This window comes from Ochotona curzoniae, unplaced genomic scaffold (assembly GCF_017591425.1).
Source record: "Ochotona curzoniae isolate NIBS_2020 unplaced genomic scaffold, NIBS_Ocur_1.0 contig_4501, whole genome shotgun sequence".
In the NCBI taxonomy this organism is placed as follows: Eukaryota; Metazoa; Chordata; class Mammalia; order Lagomorpha; family Ochotonidae; genus Ochotona; species Ochotona curzoniae.
Genome location: NW_024466307.1, coordinates 18,711,829 through 18,738,287, shown reverse-complemented (window position 1 = coordinate 18,738,287; position 26,459 = coordinate 18,711,829). Strand labels below are relative to the sequence as shown.

At 41.0% G+C, this 26,459-nt stretch overlaps 1 protein-coding gene across 1 annotated transcript in view; it reads right to left on the bottom strand.

The window, feature by feature from the left end:
* Window positions 1–26,459, bottom strand: part of BTNL9 (butyrophilin like 9) — a 62,905-nt gene that overhangs the window by 1,091 nt on the left and 35,355 nt on the right. Inside the window, exons 5-17 of the mRNA XM_040985872.1 lie at window positions 24,857–24,888; window positions 24,512–24,530; window positions 22,949–23,026; window positions 19,798–19,802; window positions 14,015–14,144; window positions 10,964–11,311; window positions 9,143–9,424; window positions 4,908–5,036; window positions 4,741–4,773; window positions 4,444–4,464; window positions 2,283–2,303; window positions 2,030–2,056; window positions 363–389 (exon numbers count right to left, since the gene is read on the bottom strand). Coding sequence (XP_040841806.1) covers window positions 363–389; window positions 2,030–2,056; window positions 2,283–2,303; window positions 4,444–4,464; window positions 4,741–4,773; window positions 4,908–5,036; window positions 9,143–9,424; window positions 10,964–11,311; window positions 14,015–14,144; window positions 19,798–19,802; window positions 22,949–23,026; window positions 24,512–24,530; window positions 24,857–24,888 — 1,152 coding nt within the window. The remainder of the gene's footprint in view (window positions 1–362; window positions 390–2,029; window positions 2,057–2,282; window positions 2,304–4,443; window positions 4,465–4,740; window positions 4,774–4,907; window positions 5,037–9,142; window positions 9,425–10,963; window positions 11,312–14,014; window positions 14,145–19,797; window positions 19,803–22,948; window positions 23,027–24,511; window positions 24,531–24,856; window positions 24,889–26,459) is intronic.

Sequence of the window (26,459 nt, the reverse complement as noted above, 5' to 3'; positions counted from 1 at the left end):
AGAGAGCCCTGAGATCATCTAGTCCAATACCCTGCACTCCAAAACCCTCATTGGCAAAACACATCCATCTGATGATGGGGCACTGGAGGACCCTTCCTGTTGCCCATGATCTTTCAGATTCCTTATAGACTTGGTGCTCTTTCCTGCAAACAGGCTCAAGCTGCAGCTTTCCTGCTGAGTGGAAACAAACCAAGTGAAACCCAGAATACACATGCAGGCATATGTATCATGGTTTGGTATGTATGCAAGTATATTTTGTTTTTCTGAGTCTAAGCCCTGTGCTTGCCTCCTGGAGTTATTGCTCCCTTCTGCTTAACTACTAGCCAATCCACCAGAAGCTGTCGTTTCTTGGCCTCCATTACCTGCATATTGTTGAGCTGCTCGCCACTCTGAAACAAAACCAAGAAAAGGAGGGTCAGAAAATGGAGTCAGCTACTTTGGAAACACGAGGGAGGGAGCCTTGAGGTACGTGAGGGACACTCAGAGACTCAGAAACTACTCCTGTAGCTGATTTGGACCCAGCCTGCCTTGGAGACACCATCTTTTCTCAGGAATTTGGGTTTGTGTAGGAGTCTTATGTCAGAGCCACGTTATATCCAAAGCTTTGTGCAGACTAAAATTATGCTGGCAAAAGCAGGAAAATGGAGCATGTGGGCAAAGAGTCATGCCTTAGTCTGAATAGGCAGCCTCAGTCCCCGGTAGTCCTTACTGAGCTGGTGCCTTTCTGCCAAATGTGCTGTGGATATTCTGCCTTTCCTGCACGTCTCCATTCTGAACTTGAATCATTCAGAACAGACTCCTGTTTTATCACAGTCTGTTTTGCAATGGTGAGATGGATAATTAATAGTAGGAAAAGCAAGAGCTGGTGTCTTCAGAACTCCGTAAATTTATTACCAGGCTGCTTTCACCCAAATAACAAGTAGAACTTTAAAAATGCATGCACATTGCATAGAATAACTTCGTTCTATAAAATGTTAGTTCCTAGAAATCATCTATACATTTAATGCAAAGCATTTTTGTTATACTTTTTAAAAAGATCATCAGTTTTTCTTAAAATTTCTATTTTGGGAATTATTTCTTTTGCACAGTGGTTTATGCCATGGTCTGTAGCAGTAGTTCTAGCCATTCCACTTCCAATCCATCTCCCTGCTACAGTACCTTAAAAAACAGCAGAGGATGATCCAGGTTGTTGGGTCCCTGCACCCATGTTGGAGATCTGTAGGGAGCACCTAGATCCTAGCTTTGGTTTGGTCCAATATCAGTTGTTGTGGCCAATGATCAAAAATGAATTAATAAATGGAAAATCTCTCTCTAATTCTGCCTTTCAGAAGTTCTCATTTTGCAAGAACACATACAAAATAAAAACATGCGTAATATCATTTTGTAAGAGATAGGGGCAGATATGGACAAACGTGTTTTATGTGTGTGATTACATTCCCACTGCAGCCTGAGGCTGCGAACCAGGCATCTGGGTGATTGTGATCTGCAGCCATGATTGGAACCAACTGTTTCTAGTATGCTCGGGCCTCTGGACATTATAAAAATAAATAAAAAATAAGTACAAAAGTAAAACTTGGGTATAACCAAGTAATGTAGATTCACATGAGCCTGCGGAATGAAATCCAAATGAAGCAAGTGACTGAGGTGCAGAAATACGTGTGTGTAGAGTCTCCAACTTACCATGGGCTGACTTGGGATTGTTTTGTTTGACCATGGTATAATATGCCTTCATAAGCTGTACTTTGGCTTTTTCCTGGGCTAGTGACAGATGGACAATCTTCCTTCCCAGTCAAGGGTAGCAGGTGCAAGACTGGAAGCTCCCAGTCAGCCAGATTATCACGAAGGGAAACAGTTACATTCTACAGTGCTCTGAGTTGCTAAGCTCTGGTATGTGGTAAGTCAGGTATATTAAATGAATTTTTGACTTAAAATATTTCAGCTTATTCCAGGTTTATCAGAATGCAACCCATTATATGTTGGGAATCATGTGTAAATAAGAAACAGTAAGAGAGACACAGACTTTACTCACCAGCCTGGCCTTCGGTCCTTCTCCAATCTAAGGCAGTAATGGAAAAACAAGGCATTAAAACACCAGGACGCCACTGCATTCATGTTCACACACTGAACTTTGTACTTGGGCTTTCCTCTTTGCCCTTTCTCCTGCCACCCGCACAGCCAGGAGGCTTTAAGCCTGAGCACGATATTTGGTTGGGAGAAGTGGATGTATGGGTAAGAAGATGCAAAAATGTAAACAAGAAACAGTTCTTAAAGGGATCACTTACCAAGTTCCATCTGAAGTTTTTCTGTAAGCAGAACACAGGAAGAAAACATCAGCTTTCTGATAAGCAGAACAACCTCCCTGTGGCACTGGGCAGAGGTTCCTTAGTCCTAAACCGCAGCTAAATTGGCCCCACCTTTGCCTCTGCAATGCCGTGAAAAAGGAGGCTCCTCCCCAAGGCTCTGATTTCTTGTCTGATTTGAAGAGGGTGCTGTGCATTCACCCTGGAATCAACATTTTCCTGGGGAGGAGCTTCTGAATAAGTTCCTGTACTGAATATAGCATCCGAGAGCCTCAGGATCACTTAAAGGACTAGAAGCAGGTCAACCTCAATTATTTCCTGTAGGCAGATGTCAAAGATGCAGATACTTTGCCCTTAGAAATGCACTACTGGGCCTGGTGCGATACAGTAGTGGTTAAAGTCCTTGTCTTGCATGCACTGGGATCTCATATGGGCACCAGTTCTAGTCCCGGCAGCTCCACTTCCCATCCAGCTCCCTGCTTGTGGCCTGGGAAAGCAGGCAAAGATGGCCCAAAACCTTGGGACCCTGCACCCATGTGGGAGACCTGGAGGAAGTTTCTGGCTTCTGGCTTCGGATTGGTGCAGCACCAGCCATTGTGGTCACTTTAGGAGTGAATCATTGGACGGATCTTCATGTAGTACATGGACTAGATGAACTACAGTTTCTTTATCCTTTCCTCTTTTGAAAGGCATCTGGGTTGCTTTTGTGCCTTCATGGTTGTGGATTGTGCTGCTATAAGTACAACTTGCTTCCTACTATGCAGATTTCATTTGATTTGGATATATTACCAGGAGTGGAATAGCTGGGTCATACAATAGATCAATTTTCATTTATCTGAGTACTCTTCATGCTGAATTTCATACTGGCTACATCGGCCTACACTCCCATCAACAGTGGAGTAAGGTACCTTTTTCTCCACGTCCATGCCAGCAGGTGTTAGCAGAGTTTTGAATGTAGGCCATTCTCATTAGAGCTAGTGGAACCTCAACATGGTTTTATTTGTATTTTCCTATTGGTGAGGGAGTCTGAGAATTTTTCATATACTTATTAGCCATTTGAATTTGTCATTTTGAAAAATGCTCATTTCCTTCACTCATTTCTTATTAAAATTAATTAATCAATTAAGTAGTTTTATTTTGTTTTATGACACAGTTTAACAGGCACTGGGATTTCCCATTCCTCTCCCCAAGTTTCCTCCCCTCCGCACTGATTTCCCCTCCAATTTATAATTCCTTTACCCATTTCTTAACATGGTTGATAGTTTTGTAGTTTTTAAGTTTCTAATTGCTCCACTTCCAATTTTGCTCTATACTAATTTGCATGGGGAAGCAGTAGAAGATGGCCCAGGTGAGACTTGGATGAAGCTCCTGGCTCCTGGGTTCAGTCTGGCTCAGCCCTGTGCATTACAATCATATGGGACGTCAACCAATAGATAGAAGATCTCTGTCTCTGCTTCTCGCTCTCGTTCTCCCTCTGTCTCCATCCCCTCCAATTTTGTAATTTTGGCTTTTAAATAAATACATCCTAAAGAAAATAAAAATAAATGCTCCTTGCCAGTTCAAGTGCTGGCTTGCTCTTTCTTTCTTTCTTTCTTTCTTTCTTTCTTTCTTTCTTTCTTTCTTTCTTTCTTTCTTTCTTTCTTTCTTTCTTTCTTTCTTTCCTTTCTTTCTTTCTTTCTCTCTTTCTTTCTTTCTCTTTTTCTTTCTTTCTTTCTTTCTTTCTTTCTTTCTTTTTTTCTTTCTCTCTTTCTTTCTTTCTTTCTTTCTTTCTTTCTTTCTTTCTTTCTTTCTTTCTCTTTAAAGGCTTATTTGCATTTTATTGGAAAGGCAGGTCAAATTGCAGAGAGAAGGACAGACAGAGAGAAAGCTCTTCTATCTGCTGGTTCACTCCTCAAGCAGCTGCAACAACCAGACCTGTCCAGAGAGCAGAGCTGTTGTGAGTCACATGCTGTAGGCAGGTGATTTCTTAGCATGGGTGGGAGTGGAGAGGAAGGGATGAGACAATTATGGACTCAGAATTATACAGTTGTCACATGTCTCTTCACAAACAGATCTTAAAACTACTGAAACAATTTCTCTTTTGCTGCCCAATTTACTCTAATGGTTCATGACATGCATGGTGTTTGCAGTTCCCAGATCTTACCCAGCTCTGTCTTCAGTTTGCCTGGAAAAGAAAGGAAAAAAGAGGAGACTCTTTCAGAGTGGGCAGTGCATCAGACTGGAAAGATGGATGAACACCAAGGCCTCATGTCCCAAAGTGCATGAACAACATTCCGGTGTATTTGGGAGCATAGGCTGCGCTGTGTGTGAGACAGAAGAAGATGTGCAAACCTCTGTGCCAACCCTCTGTAACCTGCTCCTGTACCCATCCAAGCCTGAGACCAGAACCATCTCTTTCTGTGGTCAGGGATGGGGGTACAAGTGGGACTGTTATACTTACCTTGTTCATTCTCTTTCTGCTTCTTGAACTTTTCTGAAAGGAAGAGGGAAAGGAGAAGATTGAGTCTGTTCCCTATGTACTCCCAGTCCTGGCTTCTGCAGGATGATTTTTCTGTAACACATCCTGGGATGGAATTTCCAGTCAAGGTATTGGTCTGTGCCTCTTACCTTGAAATTTCCGTTGCTTCTGGAAGAAGTACACTCCCAGTGTTGTGAGGCCAGCCAGGAGCAGAGGCAGCCCTACCAGCATTCCAAGAAAAGCTCCCTTCCAGGGAGAAGTTCTGGGTAGAAACTCATCTGGAAACCAATTTACAGAAAGTGGTCTTGATTTAGGCGCCACTAAACACTGAGACAAAATTAGCACACACTCATATCTCCCAAGGGCCCTTGCATTAGCCCACTAAATCTGAATGCTACAACAGCCATTTGCAAAATTGATTGGAAGGTAAAGCTGCTAAGCAGTGCTCTCTGTAGGTGAGACCAGGTAGAAAAGCTGGGCCTTGAACTAGTTCAGAAGGGTAAGGTGCTGCCAGTTGCTAGTGTGAAAGGAGAGGAGTGATGACTCTTACCCTCTCCTTCCAGTTTAGGGCTATTGCACCAGGCCTAACTTCCTATAGTTTCTTTGATTCTTCTTTTATTCTCTCTCTCTTTTAAGAGGTATGTACATGTTAATGCATAATGCCCAATATAACTTGGGAATAGTATTTGAAATCTGTATAAGACACTCAAGTTCTGCATCTCTAGGACTGGGACTGTTGAAACCATTCCATACAGTCACCAGCGTTCACCCTGTAGGAGCCTCCAGACCTGTGGTTGCCAGTGCACATTTCTCAGCACTCTATAACCATAAAATAAGGTGTCCAATGTATTCTGACATTTTGAGAGTGGAGCTATTGGTCTGGAGTACCCACACCTGTCTATGTGGGACTAGAAATGGCCTTATCTTCATTTCACTAATGTAGGCCAATAGTTGCTTATATACAGTAATCTACACTTTCTACACTTTCAGTTCTGTTCTTCTGAGATTATGATTATTGCTCTTACATCCTTTGGAATCACCTAAACCTATTGGTGAGAATAGGGGAAGGTCCGACCTGGATTCTACTTCTCCAGTCCCACACCTCTCAGTGAATAGCCAGCATAACTTATATTTACTCCATGAGAAATGGGCAACACCCCTTTCACTTCAGCCAATAGTGGCACAAGGGGTTTTGGTGACAAAAACTACAGCAATACCAATGCCCATGCAATAGTAATGTGGGGAACATCCCATCCAAATCTCACAGCAGCAGTGCACAAGTATTGTGAGACCAGCAGTCCTAGTATCATTCAAGTTGAGCTTGATTACAACTGACAAAGTCATGCAGAAATTAAAATTCTGGGATCACTCACAACCAAAGGCAAAGCTATGCAACTGGCATCTCATTTCTGTCTGAACTGAAAATATCTTCCAGCAGAAGCTGCACCTTAAAGAAGAAGCCATTACAGCAAGAGCACAGATGTCCACATAAAGACACAAGAAACATAAAAAAGAAGTATGACACTTACAGAAGAACATAATAGACAGCTAGAGCCAGAAGCCTTTAAAGAGATAGAGATAATTAAAAATAATCAGCCAGAAAATTTAGAGCTGAAAACTTCAAGTAAATTAAAAGTAAAATATTAAAAGACTCCAACTATAGGAAGCTCAAAGGACAACAATTAAATTTAGCCAAAAAGTTCTTCTGCAAGGTGTCTATATCTATACCATTCGTATCTATATATCTATATATCTATATCTGTATCTATTCTTAAACTTCAAAGAGAAGTATAAGAAGACGATCCCAAAGATAATAAGAAAAAAAAATGTCAATTACATAGGAAGGAAATGCCATAAAATTAGTGGCAGATTCCTCAGCATGAGGAACCCTATAGGCAAAGAGAGAATAAGATGATATATTCAAGGTCTTGAAAGAGAAAAATCTTTCAACTAAAGATATATATCCATCAAAGCTCTCCTTTGGAAGCAAAGGAGAGTGCCTAGATTGATTTTTATTGACCAGCAGATTTATAGAGCTAAGCAGAGACAGAGAGAAAGATCTTCCATCTGCTGATTCATTCCCTAAGTGGCTGCAACAGCCGGAGCTTAGCTGAGCTGATCTTAAACCAGAAGTCAAAAGCTTCTTCTAGGTCCCCCACACAGGTGCAGGGTCTTAAGGCATTAGGCCATCCTCTGCTGCTTTCCCAGGCCACAAGTAGGGAGCTGGATGGGAAGTGGGACATGAACTGGATCTGATATGATATTCTAGTGTGTGCCAGGTGAGGATTTAGACACTAGGCTAAAAAAAAGTGAAAGGGAAGAAAGCTTTTTCCAGATAAGAAAAAAAAATGGGGAGAATTCATCACCACTAGTTCAGTCTGTTTTTTCCTTTTTCTATCACCTTGACTTAAAAATCTGTTGGTTCACTCTCCACATGCGTGTATCCTGCTCTGGGCCAGTGTTTTAAAATTATTTTATTAAATGTATTTATTTTGTTATTTTATGATATGGGTCCATAAGCTCTGGGATTTCTTTCCTTCTTCCCCAGATTCCTACCCCTCCAGCTCCTCGTATTTCCCCTACATTATTATAATAGTATAGTCAGTGATAAGTCCATCATTCTAGATTTATTTTCACTTGAAAGAAAGATTCACAGAGAGAAGGAGATACAGATAGAAAGATCTTCCATCTGCTGGTTCACTTCCCAAATGGCAGGAATAGTCAGGGTTGATCCAGACCAAAAAACAGGAGCCAGGAGCTTCACCTGGACTGGGAGTGTCACGTGGGTGACAAGGACCCAGAAACTGAGCCGTATTCCACAGTTTTTCCCAGGCAATTACAAAGCAGCTGGATCAGAAGTGGAGCACCAATGCAAACCAGAGTCCACACGGGATGTTTGCATCCCAGCTGGTGGTCTCACTTGTTATGACTCCTTCCTCTACCTTCCCTTCTTTTTAGAAGAGTGTCTCCTGGGACCTGCATTGTGATGCAGCCATTAAAGCCTGTGATGCCGCTCTCCTATATGAGTGTCAGTTCATGTCTTGGCTGCTCCTTCTGATCCAGTTTCCTACTGGTGGCCCAGGAAAAGCAGCAGAAGATGGCCCAAGTGTTTGGGCCTTTGTCCCTCACATGGGACACCTGGAAGAAGCCCCTGGCTTTAGGCTGGTTCAGCCCTGGGTGTTGTGGCCATCTGGGCAGAGTGTCAGCAGATGGAAGATTTCCGTTTTTCCCTCTTGTTACAACTCTGACTTTAAAATAAAAGATATCTTTAAAAGAAAAAAAAATCCAGACCCATTTAAAATAAGAGAACATTTCCTTTAGAAAATTGTGAATTCTTGATTATTTTGAGGTGATCTGAAGTTTTTGAAAGCTATACAGATTTACTGATGTTCCAATTTAGTAATGCTTTTCTTCAAGGGCCATCTCTTAGAAATGTAAATATCCAAGAGAAACCACCCATATCTCTATGTGAGTTTGACTTTCTTCCTGGCTCCAAGTTTACTTCTCTACCTAAGTACTATATAGAAATATCAGATGTTTTACATTTGTTTTAGTCGAAAGCATTTAGCTGACACAGATAGCCATCTACATGTCAACAAAGTTTAGAATAGATTAAGTGTGACAAATGATACTTTTCCTTTTATTTGAGGACAAGTTACTATTTTTGTTGGAAATATGTACCTGACTATATCAGAGGATGATGTTTCTTTCTGTTACAAAATATCATTATTAATTTGTGACCCAATATGAAAAAAAATCTCATGATTTGGGTGTCCTTAATACTTGAATTGACAAAAACTGTGAACATTAAACACTTTAATGGGTTAATGCGACTGGTACTAGATACTGACCTCCTCTTTGGCTCCTTGCCTAAACATCTACTACCTCTCCCTAACTTTTTGTAATGTGTAAACATACCCAGCCACTCCTGGGTATTTTCCATATGTCTGTAGCATCTACCAACTTCGAATACATCATGCAATTAAATCCTTTTGTTTGTAGTTTGTTCATTCCACTGATAGGAGAAACCGAGAGCTGGTATTAGGGTTTGTTATGGGTGGTCAGTAAATATTATTTGAAGGATGAAATTTGGAATGTATGTGCTGTCATGATGACCTGTAGTGGGTACAGTTTATGGGTTTTAGCTCATGTCCTTTGGTACTAATGTAGCTCTCTGGGATCTCCCTTCTCACAGTGTGGGTTACCAGTGACTTCTTCCTAGGTTTCTGATACAAAGTCTTCTGATTTTTCAGGTTATCCAGGTAAACTTGTGCCATATATATCCCAGCCCTGGTATTACTGTTTCATTGCTGACCACTTCTGGGTCAGTGTATGTGAGGGACATGACCATGAGGAAGATCAGGATGAGCTGGCATCTACTTACCTGCAATCTGGACTACACATTCTTTTTTCTCATTCAGCAAAGGGTTCTGAATGGAACAGGACACATTTCTGTGAGCACCTCTTGGAACGATCACAGATGTTTCCAGACCGAATAGGCCCTGGGCATTCTGGACAATGGCTTCAGCCTTTGGAGGCAGACACTTCCCCTGATGGTCTCTCCACTGAATTTTGGGTTTTGGGTACCAGCCATGGGACCTGCAACTCAGCTGAATACCTCCATTCTTGAACCCTTCCAAGGAGATGTGAACATCAGAGCCTATCCCTGTGAGAGACAGGATTGAGAAAGATCAGCCCCTTCTTGCAGGTTGTGTGTGGAGTGTATGCCATCTTTTTCCATGCACAGTCACTGTGAGAAATTACGAGCTGGGAGAAGCTCACAGCCGCTGCTCCCACATACATAAATGACAGTCTAGATGATCAGTTCAATGTGGTTATAATATTGTCTCAAGGGAATATAAAGAAGAATGTTTGATGGAGAAGAACGGTTGGCATTTAAGCATATGCAAGGAACAATCCCCCTAGAGGTTAGAATTGAATCACTACAAATCCCAATAGATTCTACTCGCTGATTTTTACTGAAGCCCAAAGTGCATTTTGTATGGGTTTCAATGTCTTCTTATAATTATGTGTTAGGTTTATAAACCTGTATATGTAAGACAGGAATATGGCCTTAGCAGGAATGCTGTTATTAAATGTATATCAGAAAATCACTTGGCCTTTTGTGTTTCCTTCCAACCCATTATGTCCCCACCCTTTGTTAGTTTTTGTTTTATCTTTTTTTTTTTCATTTCCAATGTCTCTCGTTATTTCTAACACACAAAAGTATTTTGCATTTTTCTCTTTTTAAAAACATTTATTTATTTAGACGAGGTAAGAAAGAGAAAGATATACCATTCACTGGCCCACCTCCCTAGTACCTGGGCCAGGACAAAGCCAGCAGTTGGGAACTCAAACGAAGTGTCCTAAGTGAATGGCTAAGGCATAAGTACTTAAGCCATCACTACTACCTCATAAGATCTACAATGCCAATAAGCAGGAATCAGGATTAGAATCAAGATTTGAACTCAGTTACTCTGATGTGGGTTGCCAGAATCCCAGATCTTAAATGCCTGACCCTTTCTTTTCTTAACAACACATTCTACAAATTATTCCCACCTTCATTCATACAGTTCCTTTTCATTTTTTTCTAGTTTCTAAATACTAATGTAAGGATGAAAAATGTTCAGCTCTCATATGTGAACAGTTGCATGGCTTCCACTATTTTGCAATTATAAATAATGCTATGAAGATTAAACTTACACAAATGCCTTTCATATTGTAAGTGTTAGGTGAATATCTTTGGGCTAAGTTCCTAGAAATGTGGTTATTATGTCACTGATAGATGCACAAATATTCATCTTAGCTGTTGCCAAATCCTTCTGTCCTGGTGCTTCACATCTTTGAGCTCTAATAACAAAATAGGAGACCTGCTTCCCCACAACCGTATCAAACGCATGTAGTAAAACTTTTGAAGTTTTGCCAGTCTGATAGGTAAAATTTGCATCTAGATGTTTTAACTTTATTACAAGTAAAAATGATTTTTACATTTGTTTAAGGATAATATGTATTTTTGGTTCACTGCCTTTTTCATTCATTTGCTTGCAGACTTGTTCCTTTGTTTTAAATTGCATGTGTTCTAAAACTAGAGTTATTCTTTTATTCTCTGTGAGCCTCTGTTAGTCTCTACCCTACTCCTGAACAAAGTAACTCTATCTAAACCAACCCTCTTCTCCTCTCCCCTGTTGCTTGACTGGCCACGCACCTGCTACTTCCAGTTCCCACACAGCTTTGCTGGAGAAGTTGCTGGAGAGGAAGTGACACCCATAAGTACCATTGTCTGAGGGCATGATGTTGTGGAGCTGCAGATACACACTTCCAACAGTGATGTCATCTTTCAGGAGTTTGGTCCTGTTCTGGAACTGTGTCATCTGCAGGTGATTCAGCTCTTGTCGGTGCTGGTACAGGTGTACTACTTCTGAGGCCTGGCTGCGGAACCAGCGGATTTCCATGTCCTCTGCATCCAGGTACGGTGACAGGTGGCACTGGAACTCCACATCTTGCCCAACATGGGCCACAATGGAAGGTTCTGGGCCTAATACCTTCACCTCCTCTAGAATGAGAAGCCAGAAAATGGCCCAAATCATTCTTTCCTAAAAGTAAATTTTTGTTATAAAACTTTACAATCAGAAATCAAAAGTAAGTCATTTAAGTGACCTTTTTGGAGAACTGCCATTATTTCTTGGCCCAGTAATTGTAAGTAAAAAAGCCAGGGGGCTATATTTAAAGATGTGTGAGGGCTATTGCAGCCAGATATAATATGTAGTGCAGTACTGGTTACTAGTCTGTATCAATCATGACAAAAGATTATTTTGGGGAATTATGTAAATGTGATCAGAGTGGTAAAAAGGGTACATTTGAAACCACCATACACACTATAATCTTTAGTAAAAAATTACATATGGGCATAAATGTGCAGAGAAAAAGATCTGAAATGAGGTATAACAAACTTGATAATTTCTGCATAATGGAAATTGATATTTTATCTTTACCTTTCTGACTTTGCAATTCTTTTCTTTAAATATTCAGCATTTTTTTTTTTGAAAGATAGATTCCTAGAAAGGGAAATCTTCCATCTACTGTTTCACTCCCCAAATGGCCACAATAACTGCAACGGGGTTAATTTGAAGCCTGGAGCCAGGAGACTCCTCCGAGTCTCCCACATGGGTGCAAGATCCTAAGGCATTGAGCCGTACTCCACTATTTTCCCAGGCCACAAGCATGGAGCTAGCTGGGAAGTGGAACACCTGGACATGAACTGGCATCCATACAGGTTGCTGCACTGCAAGGTGGATGATTAACTATTTGAGCCATTGTGCTCACTCCTCATTTTTCAATTCTTAAAGTAATACATATGGAACACAAAATAAAAACAAAGTATCCTTTATATAAAAACAGAGCATACTCCATGGAGGCTCTCTTTTTCAAAGGTGTTTTATAGCAAAAGGCCAAACCAATCCTATTTTCTAGAATTACGTCTTAATCTTTTGCTTGATCATCCTTTTTCTTCAGTGTTGTCTCGGCTGACCACTCTTCAGTCTCAAAACTAGTCAGTTTGCTATCTTCCAAGTTCAGATAAAATCCCTTTCCCAAAGTTTAACCTTCATGAGTCCCTTCCCACTCCTTAGGTTTCCCACAGGCCACCAAGGTAGGTTTCTTTGTGTCGTTTGTATTCGTGGTTGCCACCAGGGGTGAGTTTCCACTCTTCTGCTTGCCTTCCTTCTCTGGAATCTCTCTAGCTCTCTGTCACACCCATCTGGCTCACTCTCTGGGCACACTCTGGGCACGCTTTCCCTTAGTCTATCCTCCATCGGTTGTTTTCCTTGTGCCCAACACTGGCAACTCTGACTTTTTAGAGACAAAAGAATAGCTCTTATCCATACTTATATGTACTGTCAAATTCTTCTTTTTTTTTTTTTTAACTTATTACATTGTATTATGTGACATAGTTGTAGGTACTGGGATTCGGAGATTTATTTACTGAGCTGGTCCCAAAAAGACAAATCTCATTCCGCCCCCCTGATTTATGGCAACTAATATAGATAGTACAAAAATATAATCTACATATGACTGAAACTAACATATTTTAGATTTGGTTGTTGATTATATTCCTTGTTCATACTTTTGAGGGATAGTGATTTTTCTGATTACTGCTTATTGAATTCTTCATTTAGTGGAAGGCTAAGCTTGTAATTGTTAAGTAAATTGAAGGTTTGTCATTTTAAAAAGTAAGTGGAAAATAGGAGGCCGGGAGTGAGGCTTGAAGTATCATGATCTCAAAACTCTGTCTCTATATATGTATATATGAAATACATGAAATTTGTTTTATCTATATAAACAAAAAAGAGATATCTTTATTTGAAAGGCAAAGTAACGTAGAGAGAAGAAGGGACAAAGAAAGGCTTTTTCATCCCACTGGTTCCTCAGATGGCTACAACTGCCTGCTTGGCCCAGAGGCCAGGAGCCTAGAATTCCATCTCATCTGGGTCTCTCACATGGTTGGCAAGGGCCTGGGCACTTGGGCCATGATACGCTGCTTTAGAATGAGAATTTGAGGGAAGCTGGATCATAAGCAGAGCAACTGGTGAAATCATGCTTCAGTATAAGATGCTGAAAACTAGTTTACCTATATTGCAATGCTAGCCCTTCCCCATAAATCTTTGTACATCGTTTTTTTGTTTATTTGTTTGTTTTTACAATTGCTTATGTGATACAAACATCAAAGTAATTCTTTCTAAACCAACTCCCTTTCTTTGACCATAAGCTATTTGGGAAATTCTTAGTCACCCTAATACTTCAGTTCCCAGTCCAGAGAATTTTGCTATGTGATTAATGTACACCCTCTTTTACCCGCTGATTTCATGAGAGAGAGTGGGATGAAGTGAGGTTTTTCCTGCCTCTGAAAAACTCTGCAGATGTTGAAAATATAATATTCATTTAACCTAAACACAAAATACAGTATTGATTTAATATAAACACAGGCCAGTAAGAGACTCTTGGAACCTTTCTGCTTCCTGTAGACCTTGGGATCCTTAGAAAAATTGTGTCAGAGCTGCTGGGCACCGGGGGAATCGTGGGGGTGCACGAAAGAGATTGATGGTGACCAGAGGAAGGCACTCTGATTAGGAAGGAAATCTCTTTTTATATCAAAAGCTTTCAAGATTTATTATGACATCACAGACCTGGGGAGCATTTTTCAGAAGGGGTGGGGAGAGCTTACTTGTTCACATCCTGGCAGCAGACCAGACAACACTACCTGAGTTTAGCTTTCCAGGCTGGAGCAGGAGGAGAAGAAGGCCGAGGAAGAGACTGCTGGACAGAAGTGCTAACCGTGAGAAGTCCAGGGAGACTGAGAAATCTGCCATCTCTCGTTCACAGGAAGCCACCTGGAGAATGACAAAGTAAAGCTGAACTGACACAGGGGACCTGGAACATGGCCCAGTAGTACAAAGGTCTGCTTTTGTCTCCAATATTTTTTGTCTGCCTCTCAAATTCCTGAACAGCTTCATACCTGGCTTCTTTCAAATTATGCCAGGCTATGACTGCTGCTTCTATTTTTGTGGCACTATTGCTAATGTCATTGGCCTTGCTGAGAGTGGAAAAAAAAAAAAAGAGGAAGCAGTTTCTGAACTGCATATTGTTTAGAGCCAGGAACAGAGTCATACATTGTATGGGGTCTCAGCACCACCCTTCTCTTCATTTTGGTGACATTCCACAAACAAATAGAAATCTCTAAAGCATTACATATGTATTTGTATTCTGGCTTCACAATCTGCCCAACCTTGCTCTTGGTTGCCTTTGCCCTAGAACATCAGGTCCAAAACACAGAGGAAAGGACACAGCCCTGTTTTTTCAAAAGTTGAGCCAGCTTCGTGATTCTGACACGCTGGGAAGCTTTCCCTGCAGTCCTGAGGCTTCGGGTGTTGCTGAGACCTCATAAATGTCTCCAGTCATCAGGCGGCCACTATTTCTGTGTTTACAGCATCTTTGAAGCTCCAGTGATGGTACCATATTATACATCTACCTTTCAAGGGCACTAGCCCGAATCTAGACAAGGGCCATCCCATCTTATTCCTAAGGTCCCTTGAGCCCTGAAAAACATCTCACAATCTCATGGCCATTAAGTGTGGTGTGACCAATATATCTTTGAATTCAGGTGAGCCTTTCCATCTAGTTGTGGCATTTTAGATGAATTTTGTTAACTGAGCTTTATTCTCTTTACTTGGACAATAGAGAAATACATGTCACCTGAGGGTTGCTAAACTTTCTTCTCCCCCAATGGAATTTTTGGATTCTCCTTAAATAGAAATTAGCACCTTCTTCCTCCGCCCAGCTTCCAAATATCACTCTTCCTTCAGAAACGACTTCTCCCTTATTTCACTTCTTATAGAGCTCTAGATGATAAGTCCACCATGGCCTTTTACCCCCACTACCCTTACTTCTCTCCTCTCCTCCCTCTTCTCACTGTATCCGGAAGTCCTTTATTTTTCTCCTGGGGTTCTTGTCAGGGCATGTGTTCCTGGTGAGGTATGGCTGCTGAACCCAACCATAGGGTCAGCAACACCAGCACGAGGGCAGATGAAAGACATTACAAGCTGCTGAGTTTTGCAGAAGTAGGGGATCTTGATTGATCCAGAGCTAGAAAGGACTTGAACGTATGGGCATGAAGGGAAAGGAAAGTGAAAGTGCAAGGGAAAGTGAAAAGTAATGGTCTGATAGTGGTTGCTCTGCCCTTCTTGAGTCTAAATTCAGGAAGCAGAGGAGAAAGTTGGTGCTTTGTGCCCCAGAATTGTGGAATCACTAGAGAGACAACAGATTTTAATCATTCTTTTTTTTTTTTTTGAAGCTTTACTCTATCTTTATTGAGAAAGCAGATGAGAATGAAAAACAGAAATATCCTCTACCTACTGGTTCACTTCCTAAGTGACCCACAATGGCTGGAGCTGAGATGACCGATCTGAAGCCAGGAACCTCTTCCAGGTCTCCCATGGCTTTAGGCCATCCTACAGTGCCTTCTCAGTCCACAAGGAAAAGCTGAATGGAGAGTGAAGCAGCTAGGACACAAAGGTGCCCATATGGAATCCCTATGCTTACAAGGCAGAGGATTAGCCAACAGAGCCACTGCACCAAACCAATATTATGCTTTTTAATAATAATTTTATTTTATTTTTGATAATGTTTACGTGACTGAGAAGGATGCACGCTCTGTAACCATCAATTAGGGTGGGAAAGGTCAAGGAATGGGGGAAAGTTTGTGAGACAACTATTTACAATCTCTTTTTCTTCTTTTATCTGGGCAAGTAGGGGGAAGAAGGAGAGAGGCCCTTTGCCAGAAGCCCAACTGCGTTAGTAACTAGGGCTGAGTGTTGGGAGCCATATACTGTAGCCATACTGAAGCCATTTTGAATATAGATCTAGATCAGTGGAGAAACCAAGTCCTACAACACTCTGCGGTTTGCAAGTCATCTAGCAATCCATCCAGCTCTCACCACCCTTGGTGCTCATAACAGGTTGTTGGTTTATGCCCTACATGACAGTATCCTCTAGTGACCATAAGAGGGTTTTAGAAATAGCTGCCTAGAAAGAACTGTGAAACCATATCCCAGATCTTGCTTTCTCTTTCTCCTCACCCATAGATCCTGTTTTGCAGAGTATATATGCCTGTGTGTGAAAAATAAAATTTGGTCAGCTTGATCAGACATACTGTCTTGCATTTAAAGGAACTGTATAATAGAGACTATCATATTGAGATGTGAGGACACATGCAGTATGCATCTCTACTTCCAAATCAAATGCTTGGACTCCCAGGGAAACTGCTCAATATATATTGACAATGGGATGCTGGACTCTCTGCCATTGTCCATATCTGCAATATCAGGTTGAGCAATATTCTGACGGTGAAATTAGTGACTTCAGAGGATCAAACACCTTTTCATGTCCTGAATAACCTGATCCCCATTTATTGCTAGAATCCCACCTTTTCTGACCTCAGTGCTCAGTTTAGGGGCTCTATTTCTTGTGCAGGTGCAAATAGTCTTTACAGAGAAAACATAAATTTTAGCTCGTCATGCCACAGTTGAACTAAATTTCTAGTGAGAGGGTCTTTTGGGGAGAAGTGGGAGGGTATGAAAGGCTGATATATTAGGAATTTGGGGAAGATGGAGAGCAGAGAATGTTATCTTTTTAAAAAAGATTTATTCATTTTTATTGAAAAGTCATATATATGTGTATATATATACAGAGAGAGAGACAGAAAGAGAGAGAGAGAGAGAGAGAGAGAGAGAGAGAGAGAGGAAGATCTTCTGTCTGATGATTCATTCCCTCAAGTAACAGCAACGGCAGGTGCTGTGCCAATCCGAATCCAGGAGCTAGGAACTTCCTACAGGTCTCCCACACATGTGCAGGATCCCAAGACTTTGTGCTGTCCTTGACTGCCTTCCCAGGACACAGGCAGGGAGCTGGATGGGAAGCAGGTTGGCCTGGACTAGAACCAGCACCCAAATGGAATCACAGGGCTTTCAAGACGAGGACTTTAGCTGCTAGGGCAATGTCCGGGCCCCTAGGAAGTTATCTTAGGACAACATTAAGCCTGTTAGAAGAGTGTATTCTTCCTGCTATCCAGGGGATGCTGGGAAAATTCCAGGATCTCTGCTAATGGAAGCACACTCCTCCTCCTTATTTTGTTTTTCTCCCATTCTCTTTTGTCTTTCTCCTGTTCCAAAACCCCTGTTATCTCCTTTTGCATTTCCAGTTCTTGAACAAGGTTTGATTTCCTTCGATTTTCTAGCCCTCAGTCCTTGAATCAGTCTTTGAACATGATCATATTTCACTTTCATAAGTGCATGATGTACATTTTGTTCTTACCTCATTTCTCAGATCCTAATGTGTGAGTCCCAAGTGTTAGGCAGGACTTTTGTCCTTCTTCAGACTCACTCCGTCTAGCATCACTGCAATGTTACACCTGCTCACCATCCAGATCTGGTTTAATTCATATGTGAGAATTTCAACCCCTGAATTCTAAGGAAAATGGACCACTCCAAGATTTTTTTTTTTAGGGGAAATGGAATAAGTCGGAAGTCCATCTGATGAAGCATCTTCCCCTGACATATTGGAAGCTCTAAATTCTACAGCCATGCTCAGCTGATAAAATACTGCCATCATAGTATGCTTTCCCCAAAGGCTCTCAAAATAATTATGCTTTCTGTTTCTGAAAGTTGCAGGCTTAGACAGGAATTGAGAATGAGCCACTTACCTAGGCAGGTAGCAACAATGAGTTCAGATTTTTGGGTGAATCCTAGAGAGCTCACCTCCTCTGCAGAGTGATACTTGTTGTAAAGTGTTTTGTTCCCAGGTGCAAAGGGCTTCGGTTTGCAGGTGAATCCAGGGGCCAACTTGCCTGCGACAAAATTATCTGTCTAATTCTCTTCTCATAAGATGCATGCTCTGCCGATTGCTGTCATAACCAAGATGGACAGAACAAAACAAGGAAGTTCCCGTCACATCCTGTCTCTGTGAGGGAAATTATGAATTGAATTTCCATGGAAAAAATCTCTCCTGTGTCTTAGAAGGAGGGGAAAGGTATTAGAACATTGTACAGCCTGCAAACTGCAGAGACGTGGAGCAGGGAGGATACTCCATGGCTGCTAAGATCTCAGAGTCGGCTGAGCATGAAATCTATGTGAGCAAGCTGACCACATCTAGCTGGTTCCTCTTGTTTCAGCAAAAATGATAGAAACTGGGTTTCAGTTTCCACTAAGGGCTAGGAAGGGATTTATACCATCCTTAACCCATCATACCCTTCTCCATAGGACAAGAGCAGCAACAAAGATAACCTGCATTTCCTTGAGTGAAATCTGCAAGGCCTGTTTACATGCAGTGAAGTCTTCTTACTGAGATCCCTATAGTGTGTTTGTGGATAAAAATAAACTAATCACATGCCACCTTATCTGGTATTGCCATAGGCCCTGGTGCAATTTTGGAAATGTGTAAGGAACCAAGCCTTCTGTCACCTAGCAGCATCTAAACCGATGTCCTCCCTAGGGGCCAGGTCAGAGTTATGGCGCAGGTTGGTCAAACATGTGCAGGACACTCCAGCAATGGCCAGAAAGGACTGAGTTCTAGGGAAAAGTTCCAGGACTTGCATGAATAGCTAAAGGCAGGAAAGAGTGGAAGGATATCTGTTCTGTAGGAATATCCTTGTCTATCCTTTCAGTTTCTCCTGTAGCCAACAGGTTACTAGATGGGCACTGTTTTTTATATACTCTGCTAATACATGTGATTCGAACGATGAGGTTAGGCCATTCACACTTGGGGTTAAGATCGGTTGGCAACGATTTGATGCTGTCAGTTTAGCTTGGGTTTCTCATTGATTTAGGTTTCTTTTATTCTCTGTGCTGAGACACTCTCTATTTTTTGACTTTGGATATGATGGAGGTTATTCTTGTTTTCGGTCTGTAACACATCTGAAGCAGCATTTATAAGGCTGGTCTGGTGGAGATGAAGTCTCAGTTTTTGTTTGGTTTCAAAGTTTTTGTTTTATTTCATTTTAAAATACAAATGAGAACTTTGCTGGATATGCCATTTTGGGCTGACAATTGTTTTTTTCTAGGACCTGGAATCTGTCACCCTGTTTCCTCTCGTTGGCAGTATGTTTTCCTCTGAGAAGTCAGATGTGAGTCAATTAATGCGCCTCTAAAAGGTATGTAACATTTCTCACTTACATACTTAAGTATCTTTTATTTTTTTCTTTTAAAAAATATTTATTTATTTTAATAAATAACTCCAGATAAATGCTGCCTACAACAAATTCACATCACAGTTCAAGTTAAACAGACTTAAAGTGAAGCAGTAGAAAAGGATATTCCATGTAGATGGGAACCAAAACTAACAGAACTAGCTGCATCATTTAACGATAGGATAAAAAAACATTGATTTAAAAATATAGAGATAAAGAGAAGAGGATCAAGTCAGCAAAATATAACAATTATGCATTTTGTATATGAACCTAACATTTGGTTCTCAAAATGTATATCGTGTTACTTGATCTGGAGGGAGAAATAGATTCAAAACATTAAGAGAGAAGGACATTTCAACATTTAGTGTCATCAGTGGACAATAATCCAAAGAGAAAATCAATGAAGACAGCATAGTTAAACCATACTATAAAGATATAGGCCTAATAAACATTTACAGAATTATTTTTCTCCAAAAGTTACAAAACATATTCTTTTCATTCACAGAGGAATGGAACTTTTTCTTCATAACAGACCATATATTAGGCCATAAATGAAGTGTCAGTGCATTCTCAAAGTTGAAACCATACTATGCATCTTCTCAGATGACAAAATAGTAAAACTGAAAATCAATAACAAGAGTAACAATAGGCAATTAATAATACATGGGAATTAAGCATGTTCCTGAATGATAATAGGATCATTGAACACTCTTTTAAAAAAAAGAGTATATGCAGTGTATTTAGAAACTGGCTTAGATGATTCTCTGTTTTGTAATTTTTGATGCATTTATTTTATTTTTGATGATGTTTACATAGCTGAGAAAGATATGTAACCATGTGGACCACTGATTAGGGTGTGGAGGGCAGAGGCATAGGAGGAAGGCAGTGAGATAATGACTTCCTTTTCATTTTCTTCCTGTGTCTGGGGAAAGTGGAGAGAGGAGAGAGGACTGTTCCCAGCCACCTGACCTCGTCAGGAACCAGGGATGGGTGATGGCCACTGGATGTCATCTCAGGATCTCCGATGTGAAGAATGTTCCAAGGATGCTGTTGAAATGGTTTCGATGGTTCTGAGATGTTGTTGATTTTTGCTCCAAGGTTGAGGAAATCCTTCCAGGGTCCATTATTTGACATAGTCCAACTTAGTCTCTGCTCACGCAGATACTTGCTGTCAAAGATGGCCGGGAGGGTTGTTCAACTTGTTCTCCCTCTATGGTAACAGACATCCTCTGCAGGCTTCAATGAAGTGGTTGTCACTCAGGCGAGTGAGTGAGTCAGTGAGCTGCTCCAAGATGCTGGTTTTAATAGGTTTAGTGCAATACATCATTACAAAGCTGTGTCTCTATCCACACGTAAATGGAAAAATGATGGAGTTGTAACTGTTGTTGAAGGACTATACTACTGTTATAATGTAGAGAAAAGCAGTGCAGCAGAGGGGAGATGGAGAGGGTAGAGGGGCAAATCCCTGAGCTTAGGGAATTGTATCATGAAAAATAAAAATTAAAAAAAGAAAAGATCATGGAGAGACAGTAACATAACTATCAGTCTGTGGTTTATCCTATTGGTGCCAGGCAGTTGAGTTGTAGGTGGTTGCTCCTCCTTTTATTCACAGATTAGCATTCAATCACCTGTGAAAGTGTTCATGGCAAGCAGGTGAAGAAGTTGATCTTCCATATGGCTTGTGTCCTTTATCAGACAGAGGTCACTTCAGAGTGGGCTGGTCTGTAGGCGCCGGGTGTGGTTGCCCTGGTAAACAATGTGAAGAAAGTGTTTAATCTTGAGAAGATAGGAGGAAGCCTCACACTTGTTCACGATTCTCCATGGCCTATTTGATTCCTAGTCCTAATCACGGCCATGCTCATGCTAACTATAAAATATTCCTAATAGGGAATTTTCTTTTCCCCAAAAATGACTTTTAGAGTCTTTCATGTGAACACAATAGGAATCAAATTTTGTACATCACAAACATATGCTGGATGCAGTATCTCAACAAATCTTTAAATTAACATGTCATGGTATACATGAAGAACTTAGCATTTACATCAAAGAAGGAAATAATTCCAATATAGTGCTTCAGCAAGACCCCTGTTCACGTAAGGGGGTCCTTTGGAGAGAAGACAGTTGTATGAGGGTTGCATATAAAATTTGGATGTCAGGGCTGGTATGGCGGCTCTATTGGCTATTTCTCTGCCTATGAGCACTGGCATCCACTGCCAGTTCATGTCTCATCTACTCTTCCAATCCAATTCTCTTCTTATGGCTTAGGAAAGCAACGAAGGATGGCCCAGGTCCTTTGGACTCTGTGCCATGTGGGAGACTTGGAAGAATCTCTTAGCTCCTGGATGCAGCTCAGCTTAGCTCTAGCTATTGCAGTGAGACCATAGATGGAAGATTCTCACTCCTGTTCTCTGTAAGTCTACCTTTCAAATAAAAATCAATCAATAAATAAATCTTTAAAATATATGATTGTTCTTTCTTTAGTCCAAGGATCTAGTACCTTTTGTCTGGAGCAAAAGTAACTTTCCTTGCTTTCCAGTCTACATGACCCCAGCACACTCCCAAGTACCACACTTCCTGTGTCCCACATACACTTCCCAGTAATATCTCTGTCTGGAATCCTTCCACAGTCACCACACATCTCCTGGTGAGTTTGTGTGTGTGTGTGTGTGTGTGTGTGTGTGTGTGTGTGTGATGATTACACGGTTGATTGAGGGCTAGGGAAAAGTCGGTGAAATCATTGTTTCCAAATTTTCTGCTTCTTCTTGTGTCTGGGTCAAGGGGAGAGGTAAAGTGGGAAGCCACATATAGTCTTCCAAGTGTCCCAGTACCCATGATTGGGAACCGCCACCCGACATCAACCCAGGGTCCAGACGTAGTGCATGTTCTGAGGGTTCTGATCAAGTGATCTGGATAGTTCTGAAATGTTGTAGACATTGTCAGTCGAAGGGTGAGACAGCCCTCCTAATGTCCACTGGCTGACATAGTTGACCTCAAGTCTCCTTTCACCCACACTTTTGCTGTCATCGTTTGGCAAGGGTAGTTGTTCAATTTGATCCATTCTCCTTCCTCTGCTACGGTACCCATGGGCTGCCATATCCTCCATGTGCATCAGGGTCTGTATCCACTGCTCCACCTTTTTTACTTGCAGGTGAGCCCAAGTACTCCTGGGGCTCACCAAACCAGCAACACTTCACCTGTGTGAGCCCAAGGACCTGATCCAGGTGACCTGAGCCCCAGCAGATCCCCTACTCCCAGGGCTCATGAAACCCTCCCCCCATCACTGGTGAGTTCAAGGTCCTGAGCCATGCTGAATCCCCCACTTCTGGGGCTCACTAACCCGGTACCCCCTTCACTGGCAGGTCTAATGACCTGAGACAGCCATCCGAACCCTGCGGGATTCCCCATTCCTGGGACTCACAAACCCAGCACCACTTGCCCTTGACTGCCATGACTCACTTTGGTGAGTATTCTTGAAGGTTATCGCTTTCAGGAGAGACATGGAGAGCTTGCTGATATGCACCTTGAGCCTGTTCACTGATCAAATCAAAAGGAAAGAGAAAGAGCATGAATTACTACACAAAATTAGTGCTTAAACTGTGCTTAGACATTGTTATCTTCCACAGCATGCTGACTCAGACTGGGATGAGGTGAGGCCCAGGATACAGTCTCATTTGAATGCCACATTTCCTTATCTTCAATACAGACCAAATACTCAGTAACACCTGGAGAAGCCCAGCTGTGAAATAAAAAAATCGCTGTGTCTTCCCAACCCTACCATTTTCCCTCCATGTAAATTCTTTATTTTACTTAGTGAGAGTTTGGATAACCTTGCTGCCTAACTTTCTCCCATATGTCAGTTTTTACCCAACTTCATTAATTTCTGTCCTCTTATAACTAGTTCCTTCAGTTTCCTATGCATTTCCCTGTGATGCTTCCTCAGGCTGACACTCTCAGTTTCTAGGTAGGGGCTGAGTAGTGTGTTTGTGGTGAGCTGTGCACTGCAGGGGATCACAAAACTATCATTTGGAGTTTGTGTGACTCTGCACTCAGATCCCCAGTAATCTTTTCCCTCTCCCATGCTCACCCAAGACTGTGTCTCATTGTCATCCTTTCAGCTATTATTACTTGTACAGTCCTGGGCCTCTTTCTATGCTGAAAGCAATCACAATCACCAAGTGCCAGTACTCACATGGGCAGCAGGAGGCAGAGAAAGGGAAGAGACTTAAAGCAGGAGGTTCTTTTAAGATCAGGGTTCCGTCATAAATCTGGGGAGGACTTGTCTGGTTTTTCTATGAACTGTGTCTTACATGCTGTGATCATATACTGGTTAAAAAAAAAAAAAAAGGAAATGTGCCTCAGCCAGTATCAGCCAGAAGATTACAAATCTCCACAGTACAGAAGCCTATCTCAAGGTTGATATACAGGAATTCATGGTTCTTGTTCACTAAGATTCCATAAAGTTGGGGACATAAAGGAAATAACTTCAGCTGCCTTTCTCTGCCCCTTTCTGTGCTCTGACATCAAAATCATTAGAGGATCAAAATCGCAGAACTATGTGGATGTGAAGTGTGACAGGAAAGTTCTCTGGGTTATACCGTTCTTATCCAGCTTTTCCTGAAGTTGCAATGAAAAAAAAAAAAAAAGATATTCAGTGGCTAAGGTAAGCTTGGATCAGAGTTCAAATAAGAAGATCAAGGCTAGCTGGAGATGACCTTCTACAGCTCCTTAATCATTCTTGGGCAAAATTCCCTCAGAAGATTTAATAATCTACTGTTCCTGTGCCTGCAAAATGTGGCAATAAGTCAAAATAAATCACTTGAAGATGTTTTCAGACCTGAGTTCCCACCTTAAAGCTCTTATATACATAGGGGTCAGGATCTTATTAGAAAAAAGAGAGAACACAGCAGCTGTTCTTGCTGTTTTCCCAATCTTTCTGTTAAATAAAGGAAGGAAACTCAAACTCTGGAAGGAGTTTAGCAGAACTATTGGTGGAAGGCTGCAAATGTCACAGATACTTACCTACGTCCTGGTCTTGTCTCTGAAACAGAAAGAGTTTTAAGTGGTTAAAATGAGAATGTAAGAAGTGTTACCACAAACCTGTTTCTTTACCCTGGTGGGAATATAAAGGATGGAGCCTCCTCTAGAACTCTCTTGTACTAAGCCCTTATCTGAAGTCTTGTCCTGGAAATGGGGATAGAATTCCTCAACGTTTTGGAGGTGAAAATGGGGGTTATCAAAGAGAAGGTGACTGGGCTGGAGGATGGGGATTATAGCATGCATTCTGAAATGAAAGTATTATCGTCAATGGGGAAAAATGGATTCTTGGGAGTGAAAACTTTTTCTAGACTGAATATTATATATTACCTTCACTATTATTTCTTCTTGTATAATTCTTTCTAGGAATAACGAAACTTTTTAAAAGTCAAACACTGATGTAACTTTCAGTAATTTCTTCTATATACAGTGTCTACTGAGTGGGTGTTTCCTGAAGGAGTCGTTTAGGTAAAAATAGAGGAGGAAGGGGACTATGACTCCCAAAGCAAGGCAATGAGAACCCATGGCTATGAGGACAATTGCAGAAGCTTCAAGAGTCCCAGTGCTGGCCATACTGGACCACAAATCAGCTGCTATCTCAGCTTCATTTTTTTCTCACTTACTGCAGCATTTGGGGAAAAGATTTTTCTTCCAAAGGCAAGATCCAACAATGATGCAAAGAACCAGCAGTGCAGCAATAGCAGCAGCAAGAGCAGCATACCAGGAATTGTTCTGGGAAGGCCTTTCTGAAAAACAGTTGCACAGACTTCTTTAGTGAAAGATTTCATTGCTAAGCACTGAACTAACTTGATTTTAATGTATGGGATCCTGTACCATGTTTAATAAAAGAACTTTTTCTCCTGTAATTGTTTGACAAGCTAAAAGTTCGTGTCTAAACATGCATTTTATTTTATATACAAAAAAGGCATAGTTTCTACATCATTTTTTGGAACATGATTCACTGAATGATGTTCCTTTACCTGTCGTATTACCTCTGTCTACATGAATGTAGAGAGAGCTCAGATATTGATACATCATCACTGCTTCCCAGTGATTATATCTTCCTTGCATTAGTGGGAAACCGAAATCAGATATTAAATAAGATACTCAACGAAGATTCTGTGGTATGGGTAGGTAGCATTTTTACTGCCAATCAAAATACCCACTGCTAAGTAATTTTTGACCTAAAACTCTGCCACAAATATCTGGAAATAACTTGTGAATTCCAATCAAATAGGATCTCTTAAAATGCTTGAATGAATGAAGGCATCAACACAACATTTGCTTGAATGAATGAAGGCATCAACACAACATATCAAAATATGTGGGACATAATCAAAGCAATATTAAGAGGAAAGTTCAATTTAACTAGTACTAATGTCAAAAATTAGAAAATCGCACTAATTAAGTGGCTAACCATACATTTGAAGGAGCCAGAAAAACATTAGGAAAAAGGAACTAGAGACCAAGGAATAATACATAAGTTCAATGAATAATAGAGCTGCTTTTTAAACAATTTACTTATTATTATTATCATTTTATGATACAGTTCCATAGGCCCTGAGATTTCCTTTGCCCCTTCAACAATCTCCTGATCCACCACTGAGTTCACCTATATGATTATTATAGTGTAGTTCTTCATAAACAGTCATATGTCCATCATTGTGGGCATGGACAATTGCAGAGAGTCCACCGTCCTATTGTCAAGATACAGTAAACAGCATTTTTCGGAGTCCATCTTTGGTGTGGAAGTAGAGATGCACACTGCATTTTATTCTCATATCTGGAGATGATAGTCTCCATTATGTAGTTACTGTACATCCCCTTCAATGGAAAGTCACAATACAAAATCAACAACAGAAAAAAAAAATGGAAATTTACAATGCCACGAAATTAAATTTTTAAAACAACAAATTCAAATGGTTAATAGACA